At 45.9% G+C, this 25,171-nt stretch overlaps 1 protein-coding gene across 2 annotated transcripts in view; it reads left to right on the top strand.

The window, feature by feature from the left end:
- Window positions 1-23,174, top strand: part of Abcc5 (ATP binding cassette subfamily C member 5) — a 97,537-nt gene extending 74,363 nt beyond the window's left edge. For both annotated transcript variants that reach the window (XM_059277828.1, XM_059277829.1), the window contains exons 25-30: window positions 2,094-2,283; window positions 10,029-10,188; window positions 16,349-16,427; window positions 17,801-17,914; window positions 18,610-18,774; window positions 22,674-23,174. In XM_059277828.1, the coding sequence (XP_059133811.1) occupies window positions 2,094-2,283; window positions 10,029-10,188; window positions 16,349-16,427; window positions 17,801-17,914; window positions 18,610-18,774; window positions 22,674-22,775 (810 nt within the window). In that variant the 3' untranslated portion in view covers window positions 22,776-23,174. The remainder of the gene's footprint in view (window positions 1-2,093; window positions 2,284-10,028; window positions 10,189-16,348; window positions 16,428-17,800; window positions 17,915-18,609; window positions 18,775-22,673) is intronic.
- The last annotated feature ends 1,997 nt before the right edge of the window (window positions 23,175-25,171 follow it).

Raw genomic sequence — 25,171 nt, 5'->3', positions numbered from 1 at the left:
GGTGAGACTTCATGGGCATAGCTTCTGATGTTTCTGGAGACACAGCCTCACAGCAAAGCCTCAAATCCTCTCTGGCTCTCAGTTTCTGCCTCCCCCTCCACAGTGTTCCCCAGGGCTTAGGTGTGGGCGTGTTTTGTAGATGTGCCCACTGGGACTGGTCCTCAGGGAGGGGGCATTCAGGTCAGTTTCAGCTCAGGGGCCTCTGGGCCCTGTTTCTGAAGTGCAAACCAAACATCATTTTACTTAGTCTGGTCTCGTTGTCCTTCACCAAGGTGGAGGGTCCCTTGCCAAGCATTTGGCAGAGATTAGCCCACAGTGAAGGAAACATTTCACGTTCTAAATAACTGATATTCAGGCAGTTTTGAAGAACTCTTCTACTTGAAAACTTCATGTTCCAACAGAGATGTGTGTCTTCACTGATTTGAAAATGAACTTTGTTAGTTATCAGAAGATACTGTTTACTTACTATTCTTCTGATACAGGGTCTTTCTGTGTAGCTCAGGCTAGCCCAGAAGTCATGATGCTCCTGCCTCAGCCTCCCCAGTGTGGGCTCTACAGGCTTACACCACCACACCTGGCTTACTTATGAGATTTTTTTTTAACATTTATTTATTTATCTATTTATTGATTTGTGTTTGTATATATGTGTGGGGGTACACATGCCACAGTGCACATGTAGAGGTCAGAGGGTAACCTGTGGGAATTGGTTCTCTCTTTCTGCTGTATGGGTTCCAGGGATCCGATCAGATTGTCAAGCTTGGCAGCAAACAACTTTACCTGCCAAACCGTCTTGCCAGCCACTGTCAGACATTTCATCTTTTTCTGTTATTTTCTCTATTTATTTATTGAGACAGGTATTCATTTGTTCACATATGTATGTATGTATTTATCGAGACAGAGTTTTTCTCTGTGTAGCCCTGGTTGTCCTGGAACTCTGTAGACGAGGCTTGAACTCATAGATCTGCCTGCCTCTGCCTCCAAGTGCTAAGATTAAAGGTGTGGGCCACCACCGCCCGGCTTTAGCAGATGTTTCTCAAATGTAACAAGTGACTGTTCTCATACAGAGTTCAGATAGCTGTGCGCTGTGTCTGGTAAGAGCTGTTCTTTATGTTTGGCTGGTGCTTTGACCAGTGCTGTGGTCTCCGGAGAGCATCTGTGTATAACATAGCATTGAGTAAGTATTGCTCTTGGGGAGTCCTTTGCTGGAGAGAACAGGATGATAGACAGCAGTGGGCAGTGAACCCTGCTCAAACCAGTGATGGTTTTGGATTGTCTTCCTGATGCCACTCCACAGCACAGCCCAGATGCCTGCCCCAACACAGCAACACTGTCCTTCCAGCTGGAGTGTCAGACTCCATAGCCACACCCCTAACTCCCCCCCCCCAACAAGCACACGCACACACCCCAAATACTGATTTGGTGCTCTTCACCTTAAAGGTATAAAACCAATGAGTACTTGCCAGAGAATTTTTTAAGACGTCAGGGATGACCACTAGGACACAATCACACAGAAGTTATAACACAGCTTTTGAGTCAGGAATGGCCTTCCAGGGCCAAACCAGTTCTGCACAGTTTGAAAGTGAGGGACAGAGAGGTGAAATGGCCTATACAGGTCATACTGTGTGGTTGGCATCTCTAGGTCACCCTGCTGTGGGTGGCAAGCTGGAACTGCAGTCTGTATTTCTTAGATTGGCCAGTATATTAAGATGTTCAATAAATGTTAATTACCTTACTTCAGTTTGAGTTCAGACTAGTGGTAGTCAGTTCATGGAATTCTGTTTCATGTGGAATATTTTCAATGAATTCCCATGAAAATGTGTCAGAGAGTGGGAAGGCCTCGCGTTCCACCCTCAGGTTTTCCCTCGGTCCATGCAGTGTTGTGCAAGCAGGCACTTGGAGACCACGGCTTGGTAGCCAGGTGCTGTGTCTCCATCTTGGTTGTTGGGGTGTGAGCATTTACTGTCAACATATTCTTTCAGACAGGGGTCTTTTAGACATGGTGGCAGCTGCCTTGGCTGCTCTGCTTGCCCTGTTTTCCTCTCTGTTCAGCTTTGCTGCGCCACAGGAATCTGAAGCGCTCCCTCTTTCCTCAGACCCTGTCTTTGGAAGCACCTGCCAGAATCAAGAACAAGGCTCCTCCCCCTGACTGGCCTCAGGAGGGAGAAGTCACCTTCGAGAACGCAGAGATGAGATACCGGGAAAATCTTCCTCTGGTCCTCAAGAAAGTGTCCTTCACCATCAAGCCCAAGGAGAAGATTGGCATTGTGGGACGGACAGGGTCAGGTAAGGACGGCACTGGTCTCTGAAGTGATCTAGATTTAATCTTTGGTCAGCGCATAGCAGCTTGTCAAAGATCACTTTCATCTGTACAAACCAAACCCCTGAGACACAAGTCATTATTGTCTTAGGCCCCTCTGAAACCAAGATCGAAGTTTGCTTTTAGCCTTGCTCTTGGGACAGACAGTCCTTTCTCATCACGTTCTCAGAACAGAATACTTGGAGCGCATGGCACAGTACAGTGGAAGAAAGCACCCTGAACCAGTACCACAGATAAGCACTGATGACATGTGGTTGTCTCGGGTTAGTGATTTCCTAGAACCACATGTGTAAGTGTGGTCATTTTGTACACTGGTTTTGTGGCTTTTATTTATTTATTTATTTTATTAAGACCCATCAGTGTCTTGCCTTGTTACTTAATGATTGTTATGTAGTATAACACCCCATTCTATTTAATGGAAGGACCATAATTTATATTTAACTATCCCAAATTTGTAGCGAATTGAACCATTTCTGATTGTTCTTGAGTAGTACTGAAGTCAGAACATGTGAAGAGTCCTCAGGCCTTTGTAAGACGTCACTGTGGCCCCCATTTGTCAGAAGCATGGGCGGCCGTAGATAAGGGGCTTGTGTTCCCTTCAAGGCAGAAATGGTTTTCTCGATTTGGAGCCAAGCCTGGTGGCACATACCTGAAATCTTAGCACTAAGAAACCTGAGGCAGGAGGATTACTGCAAGTTAAAAGCAGGCTTGGGCTGTAAAGACCCTGTCTCAACAGAAGTAAAATAAATTGGCTTTCTTGTTTAGCATTTTACATCACTTTTATTCTTAGACATGTGTTACTTTGTGTTCTGGCAGCATTTCCTCTTTATACCACGGCCAGGGGAGTACAAGCAGGTCTTCTGGTTGTAGCAGTCATTCGGTTCTAGGAGACCGGTCTTTCCACCTTGGCCAGGTTCTCCAGTGTTTCAGGAGATAACCGTGAAGAGTACTGCACTAGGTTTCTAGTAGAGACTGAAGTAATGCCAGGCCTAAGTGCAGGTCTATGTTTCCAGATACCAGGGAGATCAAAGAAGAGGGATTTTGAATTCAAGGTCAGCCCAGATAAGGGCTAGCTCAAAGTAAAGCATTTTTCAAAGGGCTGGAGCTGCACTTTAGTGGCAGATGCTTACCCTATAAGTAAGAGGCATAAATTCAGTACCCGGTTCCCCGTCTACCCTACAGACAAGCTGAAGTAATTCTCTATTACCTTTCCTTCCAAATGACACTCAAAGATAGTCTTCTCTAACCTGTTTGTTTCCAGGCTCCATGCTTCCTGGCTTCACACCATGTCTGGGATGATCTTAACTCTGAGAGAAAAGTCAATCTAGAATTACAGTGTTCTGCCTGTTACTCAGCACTGAACTTACCATTTCATCCACCAGCCTGCTGCTCTGTCTTAGTTTTTCTTTTTCTTTTTTTTTAAGTTTTATAAAATCTTTATAGACAAATAATTCACATAGTATACAATTTGCCTGTTTTCACAATTTGATAGACTTTAGTCCAGCATCCTCATAGGCCCGTGACACCATCACCACTTTCTATTTTGGAACATTGCTGAGATGTGAGCCAAACTTCTGCTAATCACTTCACCTCCACAAGCTCCTACTTTAACTGGAGGGCCAAAATATTTCTTGTTGTCTTCTGGAATCCTTGTCAATTTGAACCAGTATCTAATAGACTCCAGAAAGTTTGTTTCCTTTCCCACAATGTACAGTTACCATTGTAAAAGGCTGTAGGTCTCTCTGGGCGAGGATGGGAGAAAGGCTAACAGTCAGCCTCTAGGCCCTTCCTCAGAGGGACCTGGCCGTCCCTTCATTCACTGGATTCTGGGTCTTCAAACTGGCTCACGTCTGGATTGATTCACAGGCTGAGATTCCTTATTGCTTTGATGCAGTATAGCTTTTCTTCCATTTGTTCAAGACTTTTCTGCCTCTACAGATCAGACAAAAATGCAGTAGACTTCTTATCTATTTCATATTTAGAAACACCATGATTGATCAGCCGAAGGTCCATACAAATCATACCACCATAAAAATCACTTTGCTTGTGCTGCCCATTACTGGGCCAGGCCATTATGGACTGGCTTTGTCTGTGCTGCCTATTAAGATAACTGCACTGCCCTTGTCTCTGGCAGTCTGTGCTGCTACCTGGCCTCTGTTATGTAGGGGCCCAATGCCCCATCTCCAACCCTAAGGTCTGCTACAGGGAAAGAAGAATGATGAAATCTTTAGATGTACAGGTGGTTAGATTGGGGTTGATGAGGTGACATGAATGTCTTAGTCAGGGTTTCTATTGCTTCGATGAAACACCATGACCATAAAGCAAGTTGGGGAGGAAAGGGTTTATTTGGCTTACACTTCCACATTACTGTTCACCACTGAAGGAAGTCAGGACAGGAACTCAAACAGGACAGGATCCTGGACACAGGAGCTGATGCAGAGGCCATGGGAGGTGGGGGGAGCTGCTTACTGGCTTACTTTCCCTGGCTTGCTCAGTCTGCTTTCTTATAGAACCAAGGACCACTGGCCCAGGGATAGCACCACCCACCATGGTCTGGGTCCTCCCCCATTGATCACTAACTAAGAAAATGCCTTACAGCTGGATCTCATGGAGGCATTTCCTCAACTGAGGCTCCTTTTTCACTGATGACTCTAGCTTGTGTCAAGTTGACACACAAAACCAGCCAGTGCACATGAAGATAAAAAAGAGACTGGCCTCTACAGAAGCACCTTATCATTTGTCAGACGGTCTCTTGGCAGGAGTGGAGATCGTGTGCCCAGATGTGGAGGGCTTGGCGTTCCATAGGCAGAAAAGGGAAATTTGGGGGTGGAAGATTCCCTCTGCAGCTGTTTTCCTTGGTCTCGATGTTGTAAATACCAATGGAAGTATTTGATGATCTCATCAGAAACTTCCTCTATCCTCAACTGCCTGTAGATGTTATCATCTGCACACTGCTTTCTGGAGTGTCTTGGCTCACCTGAGGTTTCTGGGTTATTAGCCCTCTATTCCAGACCCAGAGGGCATCAAAGGGAAAGGAGGATGCTGTGTTTATTTTCTGTTTCCTGCTGAGTGGGGACAAAGTTGGGTTGTTGGGGTCTGTCTTCAAGATCTGTGGAGGGATAGGTTGGGTAGCAGAAGGAGAGTTTCAGCTTGTTGGCTGTGGTGGCTTATGCAATTGCCCTCATTCCCTCCTGAGAAACCTTTGGAAATAGTCAATTAGACAAGGGGCTGAGATAAGAGAGTAAAATGAGATCAGAGTTAGAGGACCCTGTGGGGGACCTAGCCAGGGTAGCCAGCATCCTAATGTGGAACTAGTAATGTCAATGATTTTTTTGTTTGTTTGTTTTTGTTTTTCGAGACAGGGTTTCTCTGTGTAGCTTTGCGCCTCTCCTGGAACTCACTTGGTAGCCCAGGCTGGCCCCGAACTCACAGAAATCCGCCTGGCTCTGCCTCCCGAGTGCTGGGATTAAAGGCGTGCGCCACCACCGCCCAGCAATGTCAATGATTTTATCCAGGAGGAACTTCATTAAAAAGTTTAAACAGCAGGGCAAAATGTTGTATATGAGGATAATAAGGAAGGAAGGAGCGATGGAGGGAGGGAGCCGGAGTGAGAGGGAACTAAAAGCCCATCCATAGGAGGAGGCTCGTACTGAATCTTTTGTCTGGTCCCTAGGTCTTTGGACCTCATCTGGAAGCAGTTTGGATTTGTTGGTACAGAAACATCATTGTTTTTGGAGGAGGGCACAGATCCCATCCTTAGCAATAGTCAGATCTAGTCCTCTTTAATTTTAGAGTATGGCAGCAGCCAAAGAATCAAGTTGATCCTGAAGGATGTTAAGTGGATCTGGAATGAGCTAGTGAGACAGAAAGTTAATTAATGAAAGAAGCCCTTAGCCCAGCTGTTTTTAGTTGTGAATCCTTGAATTATTTTTCAGGAGTTGCTCAGTCCATGAGGCTGGATGTCTCAGCTGGTCTTCAGTATAGTCTGTAATCCCAAAGAAGTAGGCTCTAATGCCAGTGAAGGAATGGACTTGCTAGCAAGGCAAAAGACAGCTTCCTTCTTCCATGTCATTATATACTGTATAATATATAGGGTTCCAGCAGAAGGTATGGCCTAGACTAGATCTGGATTAAAGGTGTGTCTCCCTACCTCAAAGATCCAGATTAGAAGTGGATCTTCTGACTTTAAGCAAAAACCCTCACAGATATACCCTCCATTTTTGGATTTTAGTTAATTCCAGATGTAGTCAAGTTGACAACCAGGTTTAGCCATCACAGTCCCAGAAAAATGTCCCGAGTAGCAAGAAGAGGGCTGAGTTGGCTGGTTCATTAGTCTACTTTCAGAGGCCATTAGACTTCTGTTAAGGGTTTGGAGGCTGAAACCATTCTCTCTTGTGGTTGGCAGAAGGGGTGATGTAGAAGGAGCAACAGTAGAGAGCCTCAGAGGAGGCTTGATCTAAGCCATGATAAAACTTAATAGACAGCCATGTGATGGAAGTCTGCATCCTTGGAGTGTGTATTGTGAGGGAGGTAGCTAGATTTGGTTTGTTCTTGTTTTTCCAACTTTTTGAGTTGCATCATTAAGCCATTTATTTGTGTAGTTTCTGATTTTTTGTTTTTTTGTTTTGTTTTGTTTTGTTACACAGGGTTTCTCTGTGTAACTTTGCGCCTTTTCCTGGAACTCACTTTGTAGACCAGACTGGCCTCGAACTCACAGAGATCCGCCTGACTGCCTCCCGAGTGCTGGGATTAAAGGCATGTGCCACCACTGCCTGGCTAGTTTCTGATTTTTTAATGTAGGCACTTAGAGCTGTAAATTTCCCTTGTAGTGTGTCCCAGAAGTTTTATTGTGTTGTATTTTCATTTACATTTAGTTTAGGAATTTTAGTTCTTCCATGACTTCTCTGACCTTCTAAGTATTGAAATCACCTACTATTAATGGACAGTGTTTATCTGTCTCTTTAAATCCAGTAGTAGATTTTTTTTTTCCTAATGAAATTGGGTGCTCCAGTGTTTGGTGCACGTTTAGGATATTGATGTCATCTTGGTTAAATTTTCCATGGTTAGAATGAAGTGTCCCTTTGTCCTCTTCTGATTAGTTTTAGTTTTAAGTCTATTTTGTCAGATATTAAGATAGCAATGACAGCTGGACAGTGGTGGCGCATGCCTTTATTCCCAGCACTGGGGAGGCAGAGACAGGTGAATCTCTGAGTTCAAGGACAGCCTGGTCTGCAGAGTTGAGTTCCGGTACAATCAGGACTCCACAAAGAAACCCTGTCTCTAAACACAAACAAACAAAAAAAGATAGGAATGCCTTCTTGCTTCCTGGTCCCATTTGATTGGAGTGCTTTTGTTCATCCTTTTACTCTAAGGCAGTGCCTCTCTTTAAAGCTAAGATGTGTTTCTAATAGGCTGCAGATAGATGGATTTTGTTCCTGCAGGGGTATTTTAGGGTCCTGGAGAAGTCCCACAAAAGACCACCATTCATGTATGCAGTCAGTTAGAGTGTTGATTATTCCAGCATGCTGGGACCAATCATTCCTACACAAAGGCAAAATGATGACAACCCTAGGAGAGACTTGCAGACTCCTTTTAAGATTAGCTAAGGGGAGCTCCTAGGGCAGTTAGGTCATCTCAGATATGATTGACTTAAGCAAGTGGCAGTCATACTGGTATGTTCTAATTGGCTAGGGCTAGTCAGGGGCTGGTTAAGGCTACAGTTTTTCCATTTGGGGACAGGCCTGGACCAGTCGCAGACTTTGTCCTTATTTGGTTATTACCTTGAGCTGTTGTGGAGGCTGGCTGGCCTAGTATGCACTGACTGTGGAGGCTGGCTCAGGCCTGGTACATGTTATCTCCCTCGTCCCTGCTGTTGGGGCATTAAAGTTTGATTGTCCTTGGTTTATGGCTTCCTCAGTAACTGCTTGCTCGGTCTCAGGAAAGTGAAACTGAGGCCTGATCTCTGACAGAAGATTGATCAGCCTCTTATGGCATCTTCTTGGTCCTCTCAGGGAACAGATCTATTATTTGATCTAGATCCTCTATTTTATCTTTGAGATATTCTGATGTTCTGTCTTCTGCCTGATTCATTCTATTTGTAAGGGTTTCCTTTGCATTTTCCAGTTGGGCTTTTGGGATTTTCAGTTCCATCCTTGTTGTGGATTGGGTCCTCTTCAGTGTTTCTATTTGCTAATTGAATTCCATTCTCTAGTTTTAAATTGTCTCTGTCATTTACAGCAGCCCTGTTTGTGTTTTCTTGGTCTTCACTCGGGCATTTATCAAGCCCTTTCCCTTCAATTCCGTTCTTCGACAAGGTTATAACGGCTCCTGTGAGTCTGTGTCCTGTAGTTCACTGGGAATTCTCACTGGCAAGCATTTCTGCAGAACTGGTGCATTTTGGAGAGAAGACACAGACTTGATTTTTTCATATCATTGGTGTTCCTGTGATGAGATCTGGCCACATGAACATCCTTTATTATTTTGGTAGTTCTGAATTTGTTGCAGATGACACAGGCTTGGGGAGAAGAGATGATGTGGAGCTGGGTTGGATCTGGAGGTTGGAAATGGCTGGGGTGGGATGAAATCAGGTAGGCAGAGGAGACTGGCATTGACACAGGACATGCTTCCTGTCCCCAGCCAGGAGTGTGGGGTGGATAGGTCTGGGGAAAGGTTGAATATGACGTGGGAGAGTCCTGTGGTTTGGGGAAGGAGGATCCTGACCCCAGACTAGGCTGCTGCACTGGTGTGGGACCCAGGCTAGATCTGCAGGGTTGCAGAAAAGATGTGGCTGAGGTGGTCAGGGGAGCTCACCAGGCTAGACCCTGGAGGAAGATGTGGGAAGTCTGTGTGTAGAGTTGGGTAGTGGAGGTGGTGTATTTAAATAGTTCACACTGTGGACTCCTAGCTCCATTCCTCTAGGAGAGCCTTCAGTAACTGTAGGTATCGGCAAGTTGCATAGTCTATTCAGATACTTAAAAAATACATCCTTGGGGCTGGAGATGGCTCAGTGGTTAAGAGCACCAGCTGCTCTTCCAATGGACCTGGGTTCGATTCCCAGCACCCACATAGCAACTCATAACTCACCTTCACATAGACATACGTGTAGGCAAAACATGAATGTACATGAAAGAAAAATAATGAATAAATTATTAGAAGAAATCCATCCTTATGATTCTGTTTCTCTAGAGCCACTCCTGATATCACAACATGCATTAGCCAGGGTTCTCTAGTGGAATAGAGTTGGTAGAGTGGGCATCTATGTACACGAGGTTTGTTAAGAGCGGTATTAGCTGTGGTCTGGCTGGTCCAACAATGGCTGCAGTGCAGGAAGGCCAAGAATCTGGGAGTTCTTCTGTCTGCAAGGCTCAGATGGCTGTCTGTCTACATGGAACCCCCTAAAAAGTAGGCTCTGACACAGGCGAAGGGGTATCTTAGCTGCTGGATAGATGAACTTGCCATCGAGAGGGAAGGCAAGAAGCAAAAGCTTCCTTCTTCCATGTCCTTTTATGTGGGCTGCCACCAGAGGGTGTGGCCCAGATTTAGGGTGGGTCTCGCCTCAAAGGATCCAATCCAGAAAACCCCTCACTTGGGTGCCCAGCTGTTTAGGTTCTAGTTGACTGCAGATGTTCTTGACATTAGCCATCACACTGAGCTAGTTCTGTCTTCCAGAAGTTACTCACAGAGCTGCTGTTTGCTTGTTCTGACTCACCAGGGAAGTCCTCTCTGGGGATGGCCCTCTTCCGTCTGGTGGAGTTATCCGGAGGCTGCATCAAGATCGATGGAGTGCGAATCAGTGACATCGGCCTGGCCGACCTCCGGAGCAAACTCTCCATCATCCCTCAGGAGCCAGTACTGTTCAGTGGCACTGTCAGGTGAGAACCTGACCTCTGAGAGGACTGGAGGATCCAGAGCCATCACCCGATGGAAATCCCATTCCTTGGGTCCAGTGCTTCTCATGATTCTATGGTTTCTGTTGCAGTGATGAACCAGCTTCTGCTGTACGTGCTGCTTAATTAACTGCCACAGCAAGGCTCTGCCCCAGGGGTCCAGAGGTCAGAGAGATTGTGGCTCAGATTTCTGTCCCATGAACTTTTAACAGGTTACCACTCTTAAGCCTGTTTTCTCACCCCTAAAATGGGGATACTTTGAAGGCCTGTTGTGGTGTAGACTGGATAAATTCCTAAGCGTACTGTGAGTTCCAAGCCTAGTCAGTGACACGAGCTCAAATGGTATGCCGCCATCGTTCTCTGTGTCCCGCTGTCATGCCACCTCTGCCCTGCGGGCCGAGGGCTGCTAGGACGGTGCCTTCTGGAACTGCTACCACTCATCACCCGCCCGCTCTTTCATTTTCAACTAACTCTATTTTTTATTTTCCTGTCTTTCCGGTGCCGGGGAACGGAACCTAACTCCAGTGAGAGTGGTAGAGAGGGAATGTCACTCACTGGAGGACCAAGCCAGGACAGCTCCTGAAAGGCTTTGGTCCTGAGTCCAGTTTGCATGCTCATTTTATATGCTATAACCTCGGGGTGAGGCCAGCAGTCTAGCAAACAGAAGCTTGCATGGCAGTTAGCTTCGGGGCTGTTGGTTTTCAAAGGCGTCCGTTACAGTTGACAGGTGTAAGCTTTTGTGGTCAGGTTCTGAGGGCAGCGACCCATGGTCTCAGCTGTTTCTCCAGGTCATTCTGTTCAGGTAGGAAGTGAAGCCATGCTTGGCAATGGGCAGTACAAGCGGTGCTTCAAGTGAATAAGTCAGTGAGCCCGTATCTGAGAGTTGATCTTGTCCACCTCATGCTGCTTAAGCCCAGGACTGTGCAAGGCTACCACTCGACCCGTGAGCAGTGCTTCTCTTCTTCGTTCTTCCCTTGGCAGGCACAGAGTTTGATGTATTTGAGATGTTTCCATCTTTGATGCTTAGTCTCAAATTACATTCTTTCTGAAATTAGGAAGAAAATCATCTTTTCTATCTTTATCCTTAAACTGCCACCTAAAATTTAGGGATTCCCATGATTTGTGTCCATTTCTAATCAAATTGCCTTTCTTTGGAAGTAAAAACTATATAGAAGAGCTAGATGGTGCTTCTTATTTTACAATCATCCAAAAGTAATGTTGCATTTCCTATTTTAAAAAAAAGGTAACAACTTAATTTTGGACTTGCCTTTGAAACTAGATGTCTTGTTCTTCAGAATAGCATTGAACTCATTCAAGGTGTGCTTTGTACCTTGAATGAAGGTATGCAGATCATACCTTCATCTGATCAGGCTGCTGTAATAAAATACCATATCCCGGGAAGCTTAATTCACAGAAATTTCTCATAGTTCTGGCATCCGAGAAGTCCAAGATAGGTGTGTCATAAGGGCCATCTTCCTTGTCCTGCCCTGTCTTCCCGTGGACTTAATGTGCACATGCAGGAGAGCAGTGTGAATCTTCCTCTTAAAAGGACGATAATCCTGTCATCAAAGCCCCATCCTCATGACCTAATCTTTCTCTTCTCTTCTTTCTTTCTTTGTCTTTTCTTTTTTCAAAAGATAGCATCTCACTTTGAAGTGTTGACTGGCCTGGAACTGGTTTTGTAAACCGGGCTATCCTCAGACTCAGAGATAAGGTGCGTGCCACCATGCCTCATACTTAATGAAAGTCCTCATCAATTCCTGTAGGTCACTTCACATTGAAGGTGTGATAGATTAAACAAAATCTGTAGGCATGCAGACATTTACTGTAGGCGATAAATAAGTTGAATTCTCAACACTACTCTAAGGGTGCTTATTTTAGCATTTTCTCCTACTGAATTTGGATGTCATGTCCTGGAGCTCTTGATTATACTGAATCAACTTGGGTACTTGGTAACAAGTTCATATAAGTGACACCAAAGGAGATGAAGGTTGTCTTACTTCACTGCCATGGTTGGAGTTTGGGGCTTAGGTCTTTTTCAGAACTAGGTATTTTATTGGGGGCTAGATTTAGAGGCTTCTGCCCACCACTGTGGAATCATCCCAAATACTTTTAACTCAGCTATCACCTATAGGTCTTGGCAGATGTCCCAGAAGAAAATTTCCCTGAAGATCCAGTGGATTCTCAGCCAAAATGTTAGTAAAGGACCATTGCAACTTGACCCTCCACCCAGTGCAGAGCACCCTTCCTTCGTACCAGAAAGCTGGCCCCACGCCTAGGACAGAATTAAAGGTATCCTTTTGATACCAGAGGTGGCTTTCCTGCCACAGGAAAGAGGTCTGAACATTACTGTTAGTGCAGAGGGAATGGCAGGCAAAATTGAGATGTATCATAAACAGAAGATACACCTGGCCTGAGAGAAGACTGGGGTGTGGGTCTTAGGGAGATGGGAGTGGAGCAAGAAGTATGCTACTCAGGTGTCTCTAGGGTTTGTGCACACATCACAGTGGATCCTTCTGAGGATGTAGAACAGGGAATGAGTGTGGCCCTGACACTGGTCTCTGCTGCTGCTGGTTCCCTGCAGCTCTGTGAGATCAAACCATACAGTGTTCATTTTGAATAGTCTGTGAGCATGAGTTCTGTGATGTATGTGGTTTTTAATAAAGTGGTTTTTTTTTTTTTTTTTTTTGGTTTTTCGAGACAGGGTTTCTCTGTGTAGTTTTGCGCCTTTTCCTGGAACTCACTTGGTAGCCCAGGCTGGCCTCGAACTCCCAGAGATCCACCTGCCTCTGCCTCCCGAGTGCTGGGACTAAAGGCGTGCGCCACCACCGCCCAGCCAAAGTTTTTTTAATACATGTTCTGATCAGTTTCCACTCCCTCATCTCCTGCCAAATTCTCCCCACCTCCTTATCCTTCCAACTTCACACCTTGTTTTTCTCTCTCTCTAAGAAAACAAATGGACAATAAAAAGATAAGAATAAAGCAAAACAAACTAATAAAGAAGGAAAAAAGCAGACACACACACATACACACATGCACAAAACCCATAAAAATACATAATTAGAACCTATAATATACAGGCAAAAGACATGTAAGATTTAAAAAAAAAACCCAAAGTACTATGAGACAAAAAAGTCTCCAAAAATAACTTTGAGTTCATTTTGTGTTGGTCATCTACTGCTGGGCATGGGGCCTGCCTTTGAGTGTGGTTTGTGTGCTGGTTGAGATTCCCTTGGAGAAACTTTGTCAATTGGAGATGGCTTCTTGGTTGGGGCTGGGAGTTTATGTCTGTTTCCCCATCTCAGCAATAGGACCCCATCTGGCCTGAACCTTTACAGGCCCTGTGCATGCTGCCACTGTGAATTCATATGTGCATCAGTCCTGTTGTGTCTGGAAGACAGTTTCCTTGGTGTCTTCCAACCCCACTGACTCTTACAATCTTTCTGCCAGCTTTTCTGCATAAGTCCCTGAACCCTGATGGGAGGAATTTGATGAAGGCATCAGATTTAGGGTTGAATGTTCCAAGCTCTCTCACTCTCTGCACATTCATTATCTAGACTATTAGTTCCCATCTACTGCAGGAGGAAGCTTCTCTGATGATGGCTGAGTGAGACATGGATCTATGGATATAGCAGAATGTCTTTAGGAGTCATTTCATTGTAATCTTTTTAGCAGAACATTAGTAATTGGATTCTGCCTAGGTCCATGGTCTTTCTAGTCTCAAGTTCTCAGCCATCTGAGCAGTGTCAGGCATGGGTCCTATCTCATGGAGGGGGCCTTAAATCCAAGCAGAAAGTGGTTGGTTACTCCCACAATGTTTGTGCCACTAGCACAAACTACCAAAAGCATATCATGCAAACAGGTCACCACAGGGTTTGTAGCTAGGTGGTTGTTTACCTTTCTCCTCTGGTAGTGTGCAGAGAATGTTCTAGTACCATGGACCCTAGTCAGCGAGGGCAAAGGCTCTACTTTGCCACCAGCTCGACTCCTGTGTTCAATGAGATATCTAAGTGTTCTTCCCTATCTCTCTGATTAGTTTTGGCTTTTAGCCTGTTTTGTCAGATACTAAAGTGGCTACACCTGCTTTCAACTTGGCTCTTTTGGCTTAGAATATCTTTTGCTGTCTTTATGCCCTGAGGTGATGTCTGTGATGTTAAAGTTTGTTTCTTGTTGGCAGCAGAAGGATAGATCCTGTTTTCTAATTCGTTCTGTTAGTCTATTTCTTTTTATTAGTGAATTGATGCCATTAATATTGAGAGTTATTAATGATAGTGTTCATTAATTCCTGTTATTTTGTTGTGGTATGGGTCCCCCGGTTTTGATTTGCTGGTCTGGGATTGTCTATTATTTGTGTTTTCTTGGGTGTGGTTAACCTCTTAGGGTTGAAGTTTTCCTTCTAGTGCCTTCTGTAGATCTGGGTTGATAGATACTGCTTGAATCTGGCTTTATTGTGGGATGTTTTTCTTCGTTCTTTCTTCATCTTGTGATTAATAGTGTTGCGGCTGGCATCTGTGCTCTTTTAGAGTTTAGAACATCCATTCCGGCTCTTCTAGCTTTTAGTGTCTCCATTGAGAAGTTGAGTGTTTTTCTAATATGTTTATATGTTATTTGTTTTTTCCCCTTACAGCTTTTAATATTCTTCATTCTCTATGTTTAATGTTTGATTAGTATGTGTCGTGGGGACTTTCTTGTCTGGTCCTGTCTATTTGGTGGTCTGTATGCTCCTTAGACTTTTAGAGGCACCTCCTTCCTTAGGTTAGGGGAATTTTGTTCTATGATTTTGTTGAAAATATTTTTGTTCCTCTGACCTGGGTTTTCTCTCCTTCCTCTATTCCTGTTATTTATAGTTGAGGTTATTTCGGTGTCCCAGATTTCGAATTTTCTTGTTCTGTACCTGCATTCAGCGTTACCTTCTATCAGGTCTTCAATGCCTGAGAGTCATCTCTTGTGCTCTCTGGGAGGCTTGCCTCTGAAGTTTTTGTTTGACTTCCTAAATTTCTAGAATTATCCCATTGTGGGCTTTCTTTAATTGGTCTATTTCTTTGTTAAATTCTACTTTCATATCTTGAATTGTTTTTATTGTCCCATTCAAGCATTTGTGTCTGCACAGACTTCACTGAGGGATTTTTTCATATCCTCTTTCAGGTCCTTGCGCATATTCCCAGTTACTATTTTGAAGACTTTGTCTTAGGCTTCAGCTGTATTACGTGTCTCAGGACTTAGTGTATTAGGGTCACTGCATTCTGGTGGAGACGTACTGTCCTGGCTGTTAATGACTGAGTTTTGTGCTGATGTGTAGGCATCTGGGGTTGGGATAATTAAGGTGAAATTAGATGTTGATATCTGGTCTTGTCTTTGTTGGGTGTTCCTGTTCTTGGTTTCTGTTGCCATCTCTGGATCGTAGGAAAGTGTAGTGGCTGTGGGTTTCCTGGTGCAGTGTTTCTTCAGGTCAGTGGGTGTCAGAGAGGACTGGCTTGAGCTAAGAGGGCCTCGGGAAAGAGCTGGATGGTTCTTTTTCACACCTAGCTGTGTGGTCCTCAGAGAGTCGGAGATGTGGAGAGGGGAGGTGGGCACAAAATTCCCGTTCTCAGCTAAGGAGCCCCTGGGAGACCACGCTCCAGTGGAGGCTGTACTTGTAAGAGTATGTAGGCAACACCAGTTGTACGTGATGGACCTAAAGGACACAAGTGGCTGGGTTGTGAGTGGGGCATGGACCTGGGAGGAGCTGGGGTGAAGAGGTGGATATGATCAAACAAGATACATTATATGAGATTCTCAAAGAACTAATAAAAAGTGAGGGGAAAAGAAGGCATTTTTCTACATTTGTACATAAAGACATATCTGAAGGGTATCATGTTTCTAGGTGTCATTGGAGGTTTTATACCATCATCATACTGGTGTTTCTTTGTGTTTTCATATCTGTATTTATACATTCTTTTACAGCTAACTTATACTCTTTGCATAGTAAAAATAATAGACTTTAAATTGGGTTTATAGAGCAGGGAGCCCAGTCTCAGGTGTTGTCCTGTGACCTGTGGAGTTGAAATCCAGTTTTCTGTGCGCGCTTGTTTAGCCACAGACAGCCGTTGGAATGTGGTTTGTTCAACACTGGCCTCTGAGCAGTTTCTCTTGTACCTCTCCCTAGATCAAATCTGGACCCCTTCAACCAGTACACGGAAGACCAGATCTGGGATGCTCTGGAGAGGACGCACATGAAGGAATGTGTAAGTGGAACTGAGGGAGGACTGGCCGTGCTGGAGTCTCAGGGCTGGCTGTGGGAGCACTGCTCGCTCTGTTCTGCTCCCACTTCTCCAGCAGCCATGCCTCTCCCACTCCAGGAGGTCTGGAGAAGAGTACTTCCAAGCAGGAGTCTACAGGCGTTCCAGGTGCATCCCAAAGTCAGTGTCTTATCCGCAGAGCTGCTCAGCTGGTGGAGGTGCATGCCACCAAACCTAACCCTTGAGTTCAAGGCCAAGGATCCACGGGGAGGAAGAAGAGAACCAACTCCGTCCACACTTGCAGAATGACACACACACACACACACACACACACACACACACACACACACACACTAAAGTTGGTCTCTCAGCCCCACCTCCCACATTGCTCATTGCCATATTGGCCCTGTACTCTCCATTGACTAAGAATATATTAATGATTGCTAATCAGAACTTAATTTCTATCAGTTATAATAGTATAACATCTGCTGGGTGTGGTGGCGCACACCGTTGATCCCAGCACTGGAGAGGCAGAGGCAGGCGGATCTCTGAGTTCAAGGTCAACCTTGGTCTACAGAGTGAGTTCCAGGACAGCCAAGGCTACACAGAGAAACCCTGTCTCAAAAAATGAAAAAACCCAACCAAACAAAAATAGTATAGCATCCACATATACACAAAAGACCTGTAATTTATTGCTGATTCTGTAACCTGCAATGTACCATAGATCATGGATGTCATGGAGCAACCCAGCAGACCCTTGCCAGCAGCCAGTCTGCAGATGGGCACCACTGATCTTGAGTGGGGCAGGGTAGCCTGAGTTCAGTGTCTACTGCCCTGATCAGTTAGCTGAGCCTTGCTTCCATCTTCCATCAAGTAGCCTCAATTCATAGGAGGAATAGGTTCCATGATGTTTAGAAAAAGAAAAGGCTACCAGCGTGGGCCAGGCTTTGGGTTCAGGAGTGGGACCCCATCTCCTGCAAAACGGTACTTTTAGAACCAAACATAAGGGCCCACCATCCAACGGGATCTTGAATTTCTGGGATAGTTTCATGGAATGAAACTAACAGAATCATATATTGCAAAATGAACTGCCTTAGAAAATATAGATCCTGGTGCATGTGTGACCACATGAATCTTTCAGATGACCAATGTAATTCTTTTTCATCTCCTTCAGAATAAGTTCTTTCCTTGTAAGGGTGGGACCATTTAAGATAGGGTCTCACCGTGTAGTTAGTCTATGCTGGCTTGAACTTACACTCTTCCTGCCTTACTCCCAAGTGCTAGGTCATAGATGTGAGCCGCCACCCCTGGCTAGGTACCCTGGATTTCTGCATGGTGTGGTTTGTAGCCTCACACTTCTAACCTCTGTCTCTTTCTAGATTGCCCAGCTACCTCTGAAACTTGAATCTGAAGTGATGGAGAATGGGGACAACTTCTCAGTTGGGGAGCGGCAGCTGTTGTGCATAGCCAGGGCCCTGCTGCGGCACTGTAAGGTGAGGTGCACAGCAGGTGGCATGAGGTGCTGAAGAGCTGGAGCCCTGGGGCGCAGCCCTGCCTCGGGGCCCTGACTCTGAGCACAGTGGTGCTTCCTAACCCGCGGTGTCTAAGTGACTCTTAACACCACTTGGCATACTGGTTTGAGGGATCATCTTCAAGCTTTTGCATGCGTGTGTGTGTGTGTGTGTGTGTGTGTGTGTGTTGTATGTTGAGCACATTCTCCATCACAGCCCCTTTGTGTATTTTCAACTTCTCCCAAGCCTTTGGAATTGAAGGACAACTTTGTTTCTGCCTAATGAATACATACAGAACTACAGACCCCTAATGAATACATACAGACTACAGAATAAAGGCTGCAGGAGACGTCACCAGGTGGAACCCCTCCTGGACCCTCATTTTACAAACAGGACAGGATATCTAGAAAAGCTGACCTACACATGAAGGCCACAGAGAAAGTGGGAGTGTTTGATCAGACCCTGTCACACGTGTCTGTTCCGTTTGTAGAAACTGAGCAAAACCTGAGTTATGTGAATTCTAAGCAAAGGGCATTTTCACAAATATGTGTGAACCTACTAATTAGTAATGGTACATGGTATCGGATTTAAATACTGAAATGCACTTTAGGAAACTGAGATTAACAACAGTGCTTAAGGAAGTCATTGGATCTGTTTGCCCTCTGCTTCCCTGGCAGATTCTGATTTTAGACGAAGCTACAGCTGCTATGGACACAGAGACGGATTTACTGATTCAAGAGACCATCCGGGAAGCGTTTGCAGACTGCACCATGCTGACCATTGCCCATCGCCTGCACACAGTTCTGGGCTCCGATAGGATTATGGTGCTGGCCCAGGGACAGGTAGTAGGCTCCTCAGGAGCTTCAGCTTGATGTGGGGCCTTGTCTGGGAAGAAAAGAGGCTCCTGCCATGGAGGGGCACCTGTCATCATCACGTGTCTGGGCATTCAGTTAGCAGCCATAGAACTTCATTTTGGCTCTTGCTGATCAGACAGGTGCCTCCTGCCTCAGGTGATGCCTTGATGACTTACTGTCCTGTGGCTTCTAAGAGTAACATAGGCCAGAGAGCACGTGCTCTTCAGTGACTTAGTCACACGCACAAGAATTCCTCAGAGCCACCCAAAACAGCAAACAGCCTTGGTTTGCTTTTTGTTACCATGTGGTGGTGCCAAACTTCTCCTCCAGTTCCTCCACTTTCCCATGGTCTGGTCCTAGCCCAGCCTTCTTCATGTCACACTCGGATGCCATTGCCTGTGTATCCTCTGTGTGGTTTCCTCTTTGTCTTTACACATCTGCCAGCTTAAAAGCTGCCTGTCCCTAGAGAGGACATGACTTAAATGTCAAAGCTTCCACAACCCCCCCGGGGCCTTATCCATCTGTCCATTGTAGACTTTTCACCCCACTTGTATGGTACTCTGCAGAGCCCCTGTAAGCTCTCCAAGGAAGGGACTCGGTCTCACTCGACTTCGGGTCCCCATTAGTGCTCACTGTTGTAGTTCTTTGCACAAGAGCTAGTTGCTAAGTACAGTTATGTGGATGATTACCTCTTTGTGTAAGTGTGAAATAAGCCATGTGTGGTGGGAACTTGGCTTCTTACATAATAATATACATAGTATAAAATACAGTAATAATAGCACCACAATATCTGCTTTGACGGAGTGTTTAGTCTGTGACATGCTCAGTGCTCAGTGAGTTGTGTCTCATCTTCAGTGGTCAGTTAGTTCTTCCTCACAATGAGAAGTCCAAGGCTGCACCAAACTCAGACCAGTGACTCCCTCTGATGCCGCACTGTCCCGTGGTTTGTGGGACATGTCAAGAGAAGCATTGATAGGATGCCGCACTGTCCCGTGGTTTGTGGGACATGTCAAGAGAAGCATTGATAGGATGCCGCACTGTCCCGTGGTTTGTGGGACATGTCAAGAGAAGCATTGATAGGATGCCGCACTGTCCCGTGGTTTGTGGGACATGTCAAGAGAAGCATTGATAGGATGCCGCACTGTCCCGTGGTTTGTGGGACATGTCAAGAGAAGCATTGATAGGATGCCGCACTGTCCCGTGGTTTGTGGGACATGTCAAGAGAAGCATTGATAGGATGCCGCACTGTCCCGTGGTTTGTGGGACATGTCAAGAGAAGCATTGATAGGATGCCGCACTGTCCCGTGGTTTGTGGGACATGTCAAGAGAAGCATTGATAGGATGCCGCACTGTCCCGTGGTTTGTGGGACATGTCGAGAGAAGCATTGATAGGATGCCGCACTGTCCCGTGGTTTGTGGGACATGTCGAGAGAAGCATTGATAGGATGCCGCACTGTCCCGTGGTTTGTGGGACATGTCGAGAGAAGCATTGATAGAGCAGGTCCTGCCTAATCTTGAAAGCTGAGTTGAGAAAGTTTAAAGTTAAATTATTTTTTCCTTATATTGAAATCATTTTAACATTAATATTCTGTGATTATTTGTCTTAGTTAAGGTTACTATTGCTGTGATGAAGAACCATGACCAAAAGCAAGTTGGGGAGGAAAGGGTTTATTTGGCTTACACTTCTACATCATAGTTCATCATTGGAGGAAGTCAGGACAGGAACTCACACCGGGCAGGAACCTGAGGCAGGAGCTGATGCCGAGGCCATGGAGGGTGCTGCTCACTGGCTTGCTCCACATGGCTTGCTCAGCCTGCTTTCTTATAGAACCCAGGACCACCAGCCAGGGATGGCACCACCCACAATGCTGGGCCCATCAATCACTGTTTAAGAAAATGCTCTACAGGCTTGCCTACAGACTGATCTTACGGAGGCTTCTTCTCAACTGAGGTTCCCTCCTCCCAGATGACTCTTGTGTCATCAAACTGCCAAGGACACTATCCTTGTTTGAATTATTCTTGTACTAAGATTCCCCCATACGTTGATATGAAGAGCTATCACTGTGTGTGTAGATATTAAATAGAATACACCTTTTTTAAAAGGTAGACAAGAAAACCTGGGAAATTCCATTTTAAAGGCTCTGATCCAGACTGTTTTGTCTCCTGGAGAAGCTTGTTACTATTTTAGAGTTTGTTTTGTTTTGTTAAAGCCTTAGTTGGCCCTGGAACTCACTCTCTAGACCAGGCTTGTTTAAACTCACAGAGATTCCTGCCTCTGCCTCAAGAGTGCTGGGATTAAAGTGAGTACCACCATGTCTGGTCCTAGAGTGATTGGTTGGTTTTTGTTTTTGTTTCTTCAAGACTGGGTTTCTCTGTGTAACAGCCCTGGCTATCCTGGAACTCAGTTGTAGACCAGGCTAGCCTCGCCTGCCTCTGCCTCCCAAGTGCTGGGATTAAAGGCCTGCACTACCACCGCCCGGCAAGTGATTGGTTCTTTAAGAGGGACTCCGGGCCAGGGAGGCATGGCAGTTGGTAGGTGTTTGCCCAGCATTCACAAGCGTCTGAGTTTGCCGAATACAGCGGGCATGTTGGCACAGACCCCAGAACTTCAGAGGTAGAAAGAAGAGGTAGAAGTTCAGGTTCGGCTACACATTGAATCTGACTCAACTGCCTGGACTAAGAGAGACTCTGTCTCAAAAAATCAAAGGAACTCTGTCCTTCTCTTCCCTGGATTGTTTCCTCTGACCCTACAGAGGTCAAGTTCCTGAGCTTTGGTCTCCTTGCTGGAAAGCAGTCAGCTCTTTTAGTCTTAAGGATGGAGCCCAGACTGAGCAATGAGATGTGGACACTAACCATTGCACCCAGCACAGACATTCAGCAAAAGTTGGTGCTGTGTGCCATTCACATAATACGTGGGTTCTTACTTCTGCCAAATGATGCATTTTAAGAGTATGCAAGTGTAAAGGCAAAACCGAGATTGCAGGTCATTGATACACCTTTGCCACCGCGGCCAGCAGCACCCCGAGAGGAGACCAGCACTGTGACACATTGTCTGTCCCAGCAGCTTTCTCACACATTCACACAGACTCCCAACAGGTGAGATACTTCTGCCCTAGACGTAGACATACCCAGGAGAGGAGGAGTTCCTCAGCATCAGGGGCGGTGGGTGCACGGCCGGCCTGCAGCTCAGCCATGCCAGGCTCTGCAGTCGCCCGCAACCAGTGCTTGTCTTTCGTCTCCAGGAACAGCATGCCATCTCTGGTACCCAGCCCACCTCAGCACCATGTCTAAATGATAGACCCCTTCTCCTGTGCTCCTCCCCATTAACATGCTGGCCTCTGCTAGGGGCACTGGCAGGGATCCCCTGCCACCTCTCAGGCCATGGCTGTGTCCCGTGCCTTCATTCCAGGCAGAAGAGATGGGCAAAGCTAACATAGGTTTATAGCTGCCGTAACAAGAGGCGGGCCCTGCTGGTGATGGGCTCGTTCACATGAAGTACAACTCTGCTGTCCAAAGTCCGCCATAGGAGTGGACACGGGATGTGTTGACCCCTTGCTTGCTTTTCCTATACATCCTGGGTTCTTCCTCTCTGACTGGAGTCAGATCAGCTTGCCTCACCTTGAGCTGTAGTCCCCGACCCCGGTACTTTATATTATAGAACCAGAGAACCATCCAGATGGATTTCTTTAGTCCCACAGATGAGAGCATTGGGTTGTATGTGAGGAAGCGTACACCATTCTCTCCACGCTTCCCCTCCCTCCCAGGTACTGCAGGCCGGCTCAGTGGTTCTCTGCTCCGCCCCAGGGCTTTGAGGCCTGCCGCCATTGCTCAGCACCAGTCCATGAGACCCTCCCCCAGCCACACCCTGACATGTCTCCTCTTTGCAGGTGGTGGAGTTTGACACCCCATCGGTCCTTCTGTCCAACGACAGTTCGAGGTTCTATGCTATGTTCGCGGCCGCGGAGAACAAGGTGGCTGTCAAGGGTTGACTCCTCCCTCGGTGAAGTCTCTTCCTCTGAACATTGCCATTCTCCTCCTGGTTTGGACCCCTCATCCTGTCCTGCTGAAACTTGGCCTTTCCCAGTTTTATCTCTCACACAACAGTTCAGGATTAGCTGTGTGTTTCACTTTTAGGGAAAATCATATTTTGATTATTGTATTTATTCCCTATTCACGTAAATGAAATTTAGTTTTTGTTCTTAATTGCACTCTTAAGAGGTTCAGGGAACCATTACTATAAATGTATCAGTGGCCTATAATGAAGCTTTATATGTGTAGCTATGTCGATATATAATTCTGTACATAGCCTATATTTACAGGGAAAATGTACGCGGTTTATTTTCTATTAAAAGCGAGCACTGTCTTACAGCAGTGCACATTCATTTCTATCGTTTTGTACAGCTGACTGCACTAGAGGTCTCGTTTGCTCTTAGCTGTAGGAAAGGCAGCGTTTCCTTCTCTAGCTGGTCGTTTCACGGTGCTGGGCTTTCGAGGTGTCCGGAGGACACGTGGCAGCAGCGGTCCCTCCAGGCCTGCTCCTCGGGCTCCGCAGTGGGAACCCAGTGCAGCTGGGCCGTGGGAGGCCTTGCAGAGCACCGTGAATTCTCAGGGCTCCTGCTTTCCTGTCCTGGTGTCTCTTACGTTTCTGTTAGAGCAGTGGGGCAAAGCCCACCCCTTCCCCTCTCAGGAATGAGAACCCCGGCGTTCCTCGGAGAGGAGAGTCTCTTTCCGCCTTCCTTCTCCTGCTGTTATTTCTAAACCAGATCCAGACTGCTCCCAGCGTCCCATGCTTCAGGTTCCTAACGCTGGCCACCACAGAGCTCGGGCTCTTCGGCCAGCTGGTTCCCAGCCCTGGGGTCCACTGCTGCTGTTGTAGGTGGCATTTTCTTTTGCCTGATCCCACACCTCCAGAGTTCAGTGACAGGGCTCAGGATTGTGGGGTCCGTCCTTCCTCATGTCAGTCTCCTCTGCAGAGTCTGCGGCCCTCAGCAGCTCTTGCTAGCCAGTGGCTTCACTGGTGTAGAAGTCTTTTGTACTGTAAAGAGACCTACCTCAGGTTGCTGATTGCTGTGTGGTTTGGTGTGCTCCTGCAGACCCCCTGTGTTCTGGGGCCGTAGCTCGGGTGGGTGTGGTTGCCTCTGTCATCAGTCCACTGGTCAGCGTTGCATGTCGTGACCAACTAGACATTCGGTCGCCTTAGCATGTTTGCTAAACACCTTATGAAAGCAAAGATCTGAAAAAGTGAATAAAATTATTTTGGATTTGTAAAACTCTGGTTGTATAAAATAGTTCTCTGGGAAGGGAGTGAGGTGTTTCTGAATGGTTCTGTAGAACTAGAGCCCTGGATCCCAGCACCTGATGGTGAAATTACATCTGCAAAGGGTTGTTTGCAAGGGGCCGTGGGACCCAAATACTCCCAGCCGTGTGTGAAGGGCCTTAAGTCTCTCTCTGTAGCCTGTTCCTCAGTGTGGCCACCAAGTGAAGCATCACGCTGCTGTAAGAGGTCAGAGAGTGGGAAGAGTGAGCAGGCGGGGAGGTGTGTGTTTAAAGTCAAGTAACTGTTGAGGGCGTATAGCAGCTGAAGTGAGGTAACTGACTTTTCATCCACTTCATTCAGACCAACCCAATGAGAGGTGGTTTCCTTTCAGAAGGATACTCATCCTAAAGCTTTTGTATTGTATTGAATACAGTAAAAAAAACATATTTAAATTGTTAGTTTAATATTGATTCTGCCACCAACCAATAGAAATTATCTCTTAGACCTAGCCCAATTGCTTTTTAAAATAAATTACTATTAGGAAAGTGTGGTGGCACACACCTTTGATCCCAGCACTTGAGAGGCAGAGGCAGGTCGAGCTCTGTGAGTTTGAGACCATGGCCTACATAGCCTGGTCTACATAGTGAATTCCATGCTAGCCAAGGCTACATTGTGAGACCCTGTACTGAGTCTTCCTTTGTCCTGCCAGACAGCTCTGAAATAATGCCACAGAGATTTATTATTATTATTTATGAAAGCTTGGCCAATAGCTTAGCTTTGTTTCTAACTAGCTCTTATAACTTAAATTAACCCATTCTATTAATTTATATGCTGTACCGAGGCTCGTTTACCTCACCTACGTACTGTCCACCCTGATTTCCTGCTTCTTCCTTGTCTCCCATGACTCTGCCCTTCTTCCCAGCATCCTCTGTGCCTGCCTAGCTATTGGCCATTCAGCTTTTTATTAAACCAATCTGAGTGACATATCTTTATACATTGTAATCAAATATCTCACATTTCCCCCTTTATGTCTAAATGAAAAGGAAAGAGTTTTAACTCTAACATAGAAAAACTACATACACTAAGAACAATTATCAAGTAAGGATTACATTTACAATATCCAGTCCA

The sequence above is a fragment of the Peromyscus eremicus genome, chromosome 12, assembly GCF_949786415.1.
Source record: "Peromyscus eremicus chromosome 12, PerEre_H2_v1, whole genome shotgun sequence".
Taxonomy (NCBI): domain Eukaryota; kingdom Metazoa; phylum Chordata; class Mammalia; order Rodentia; family Cricetidae; genus Peromyscus; species Peromyscus eremicus.
The sequence above is the reverse complement of the archived record's forward strand: the minus strand, read 5'-3'. Positions and strand labels throughout refer to the sequence as shown.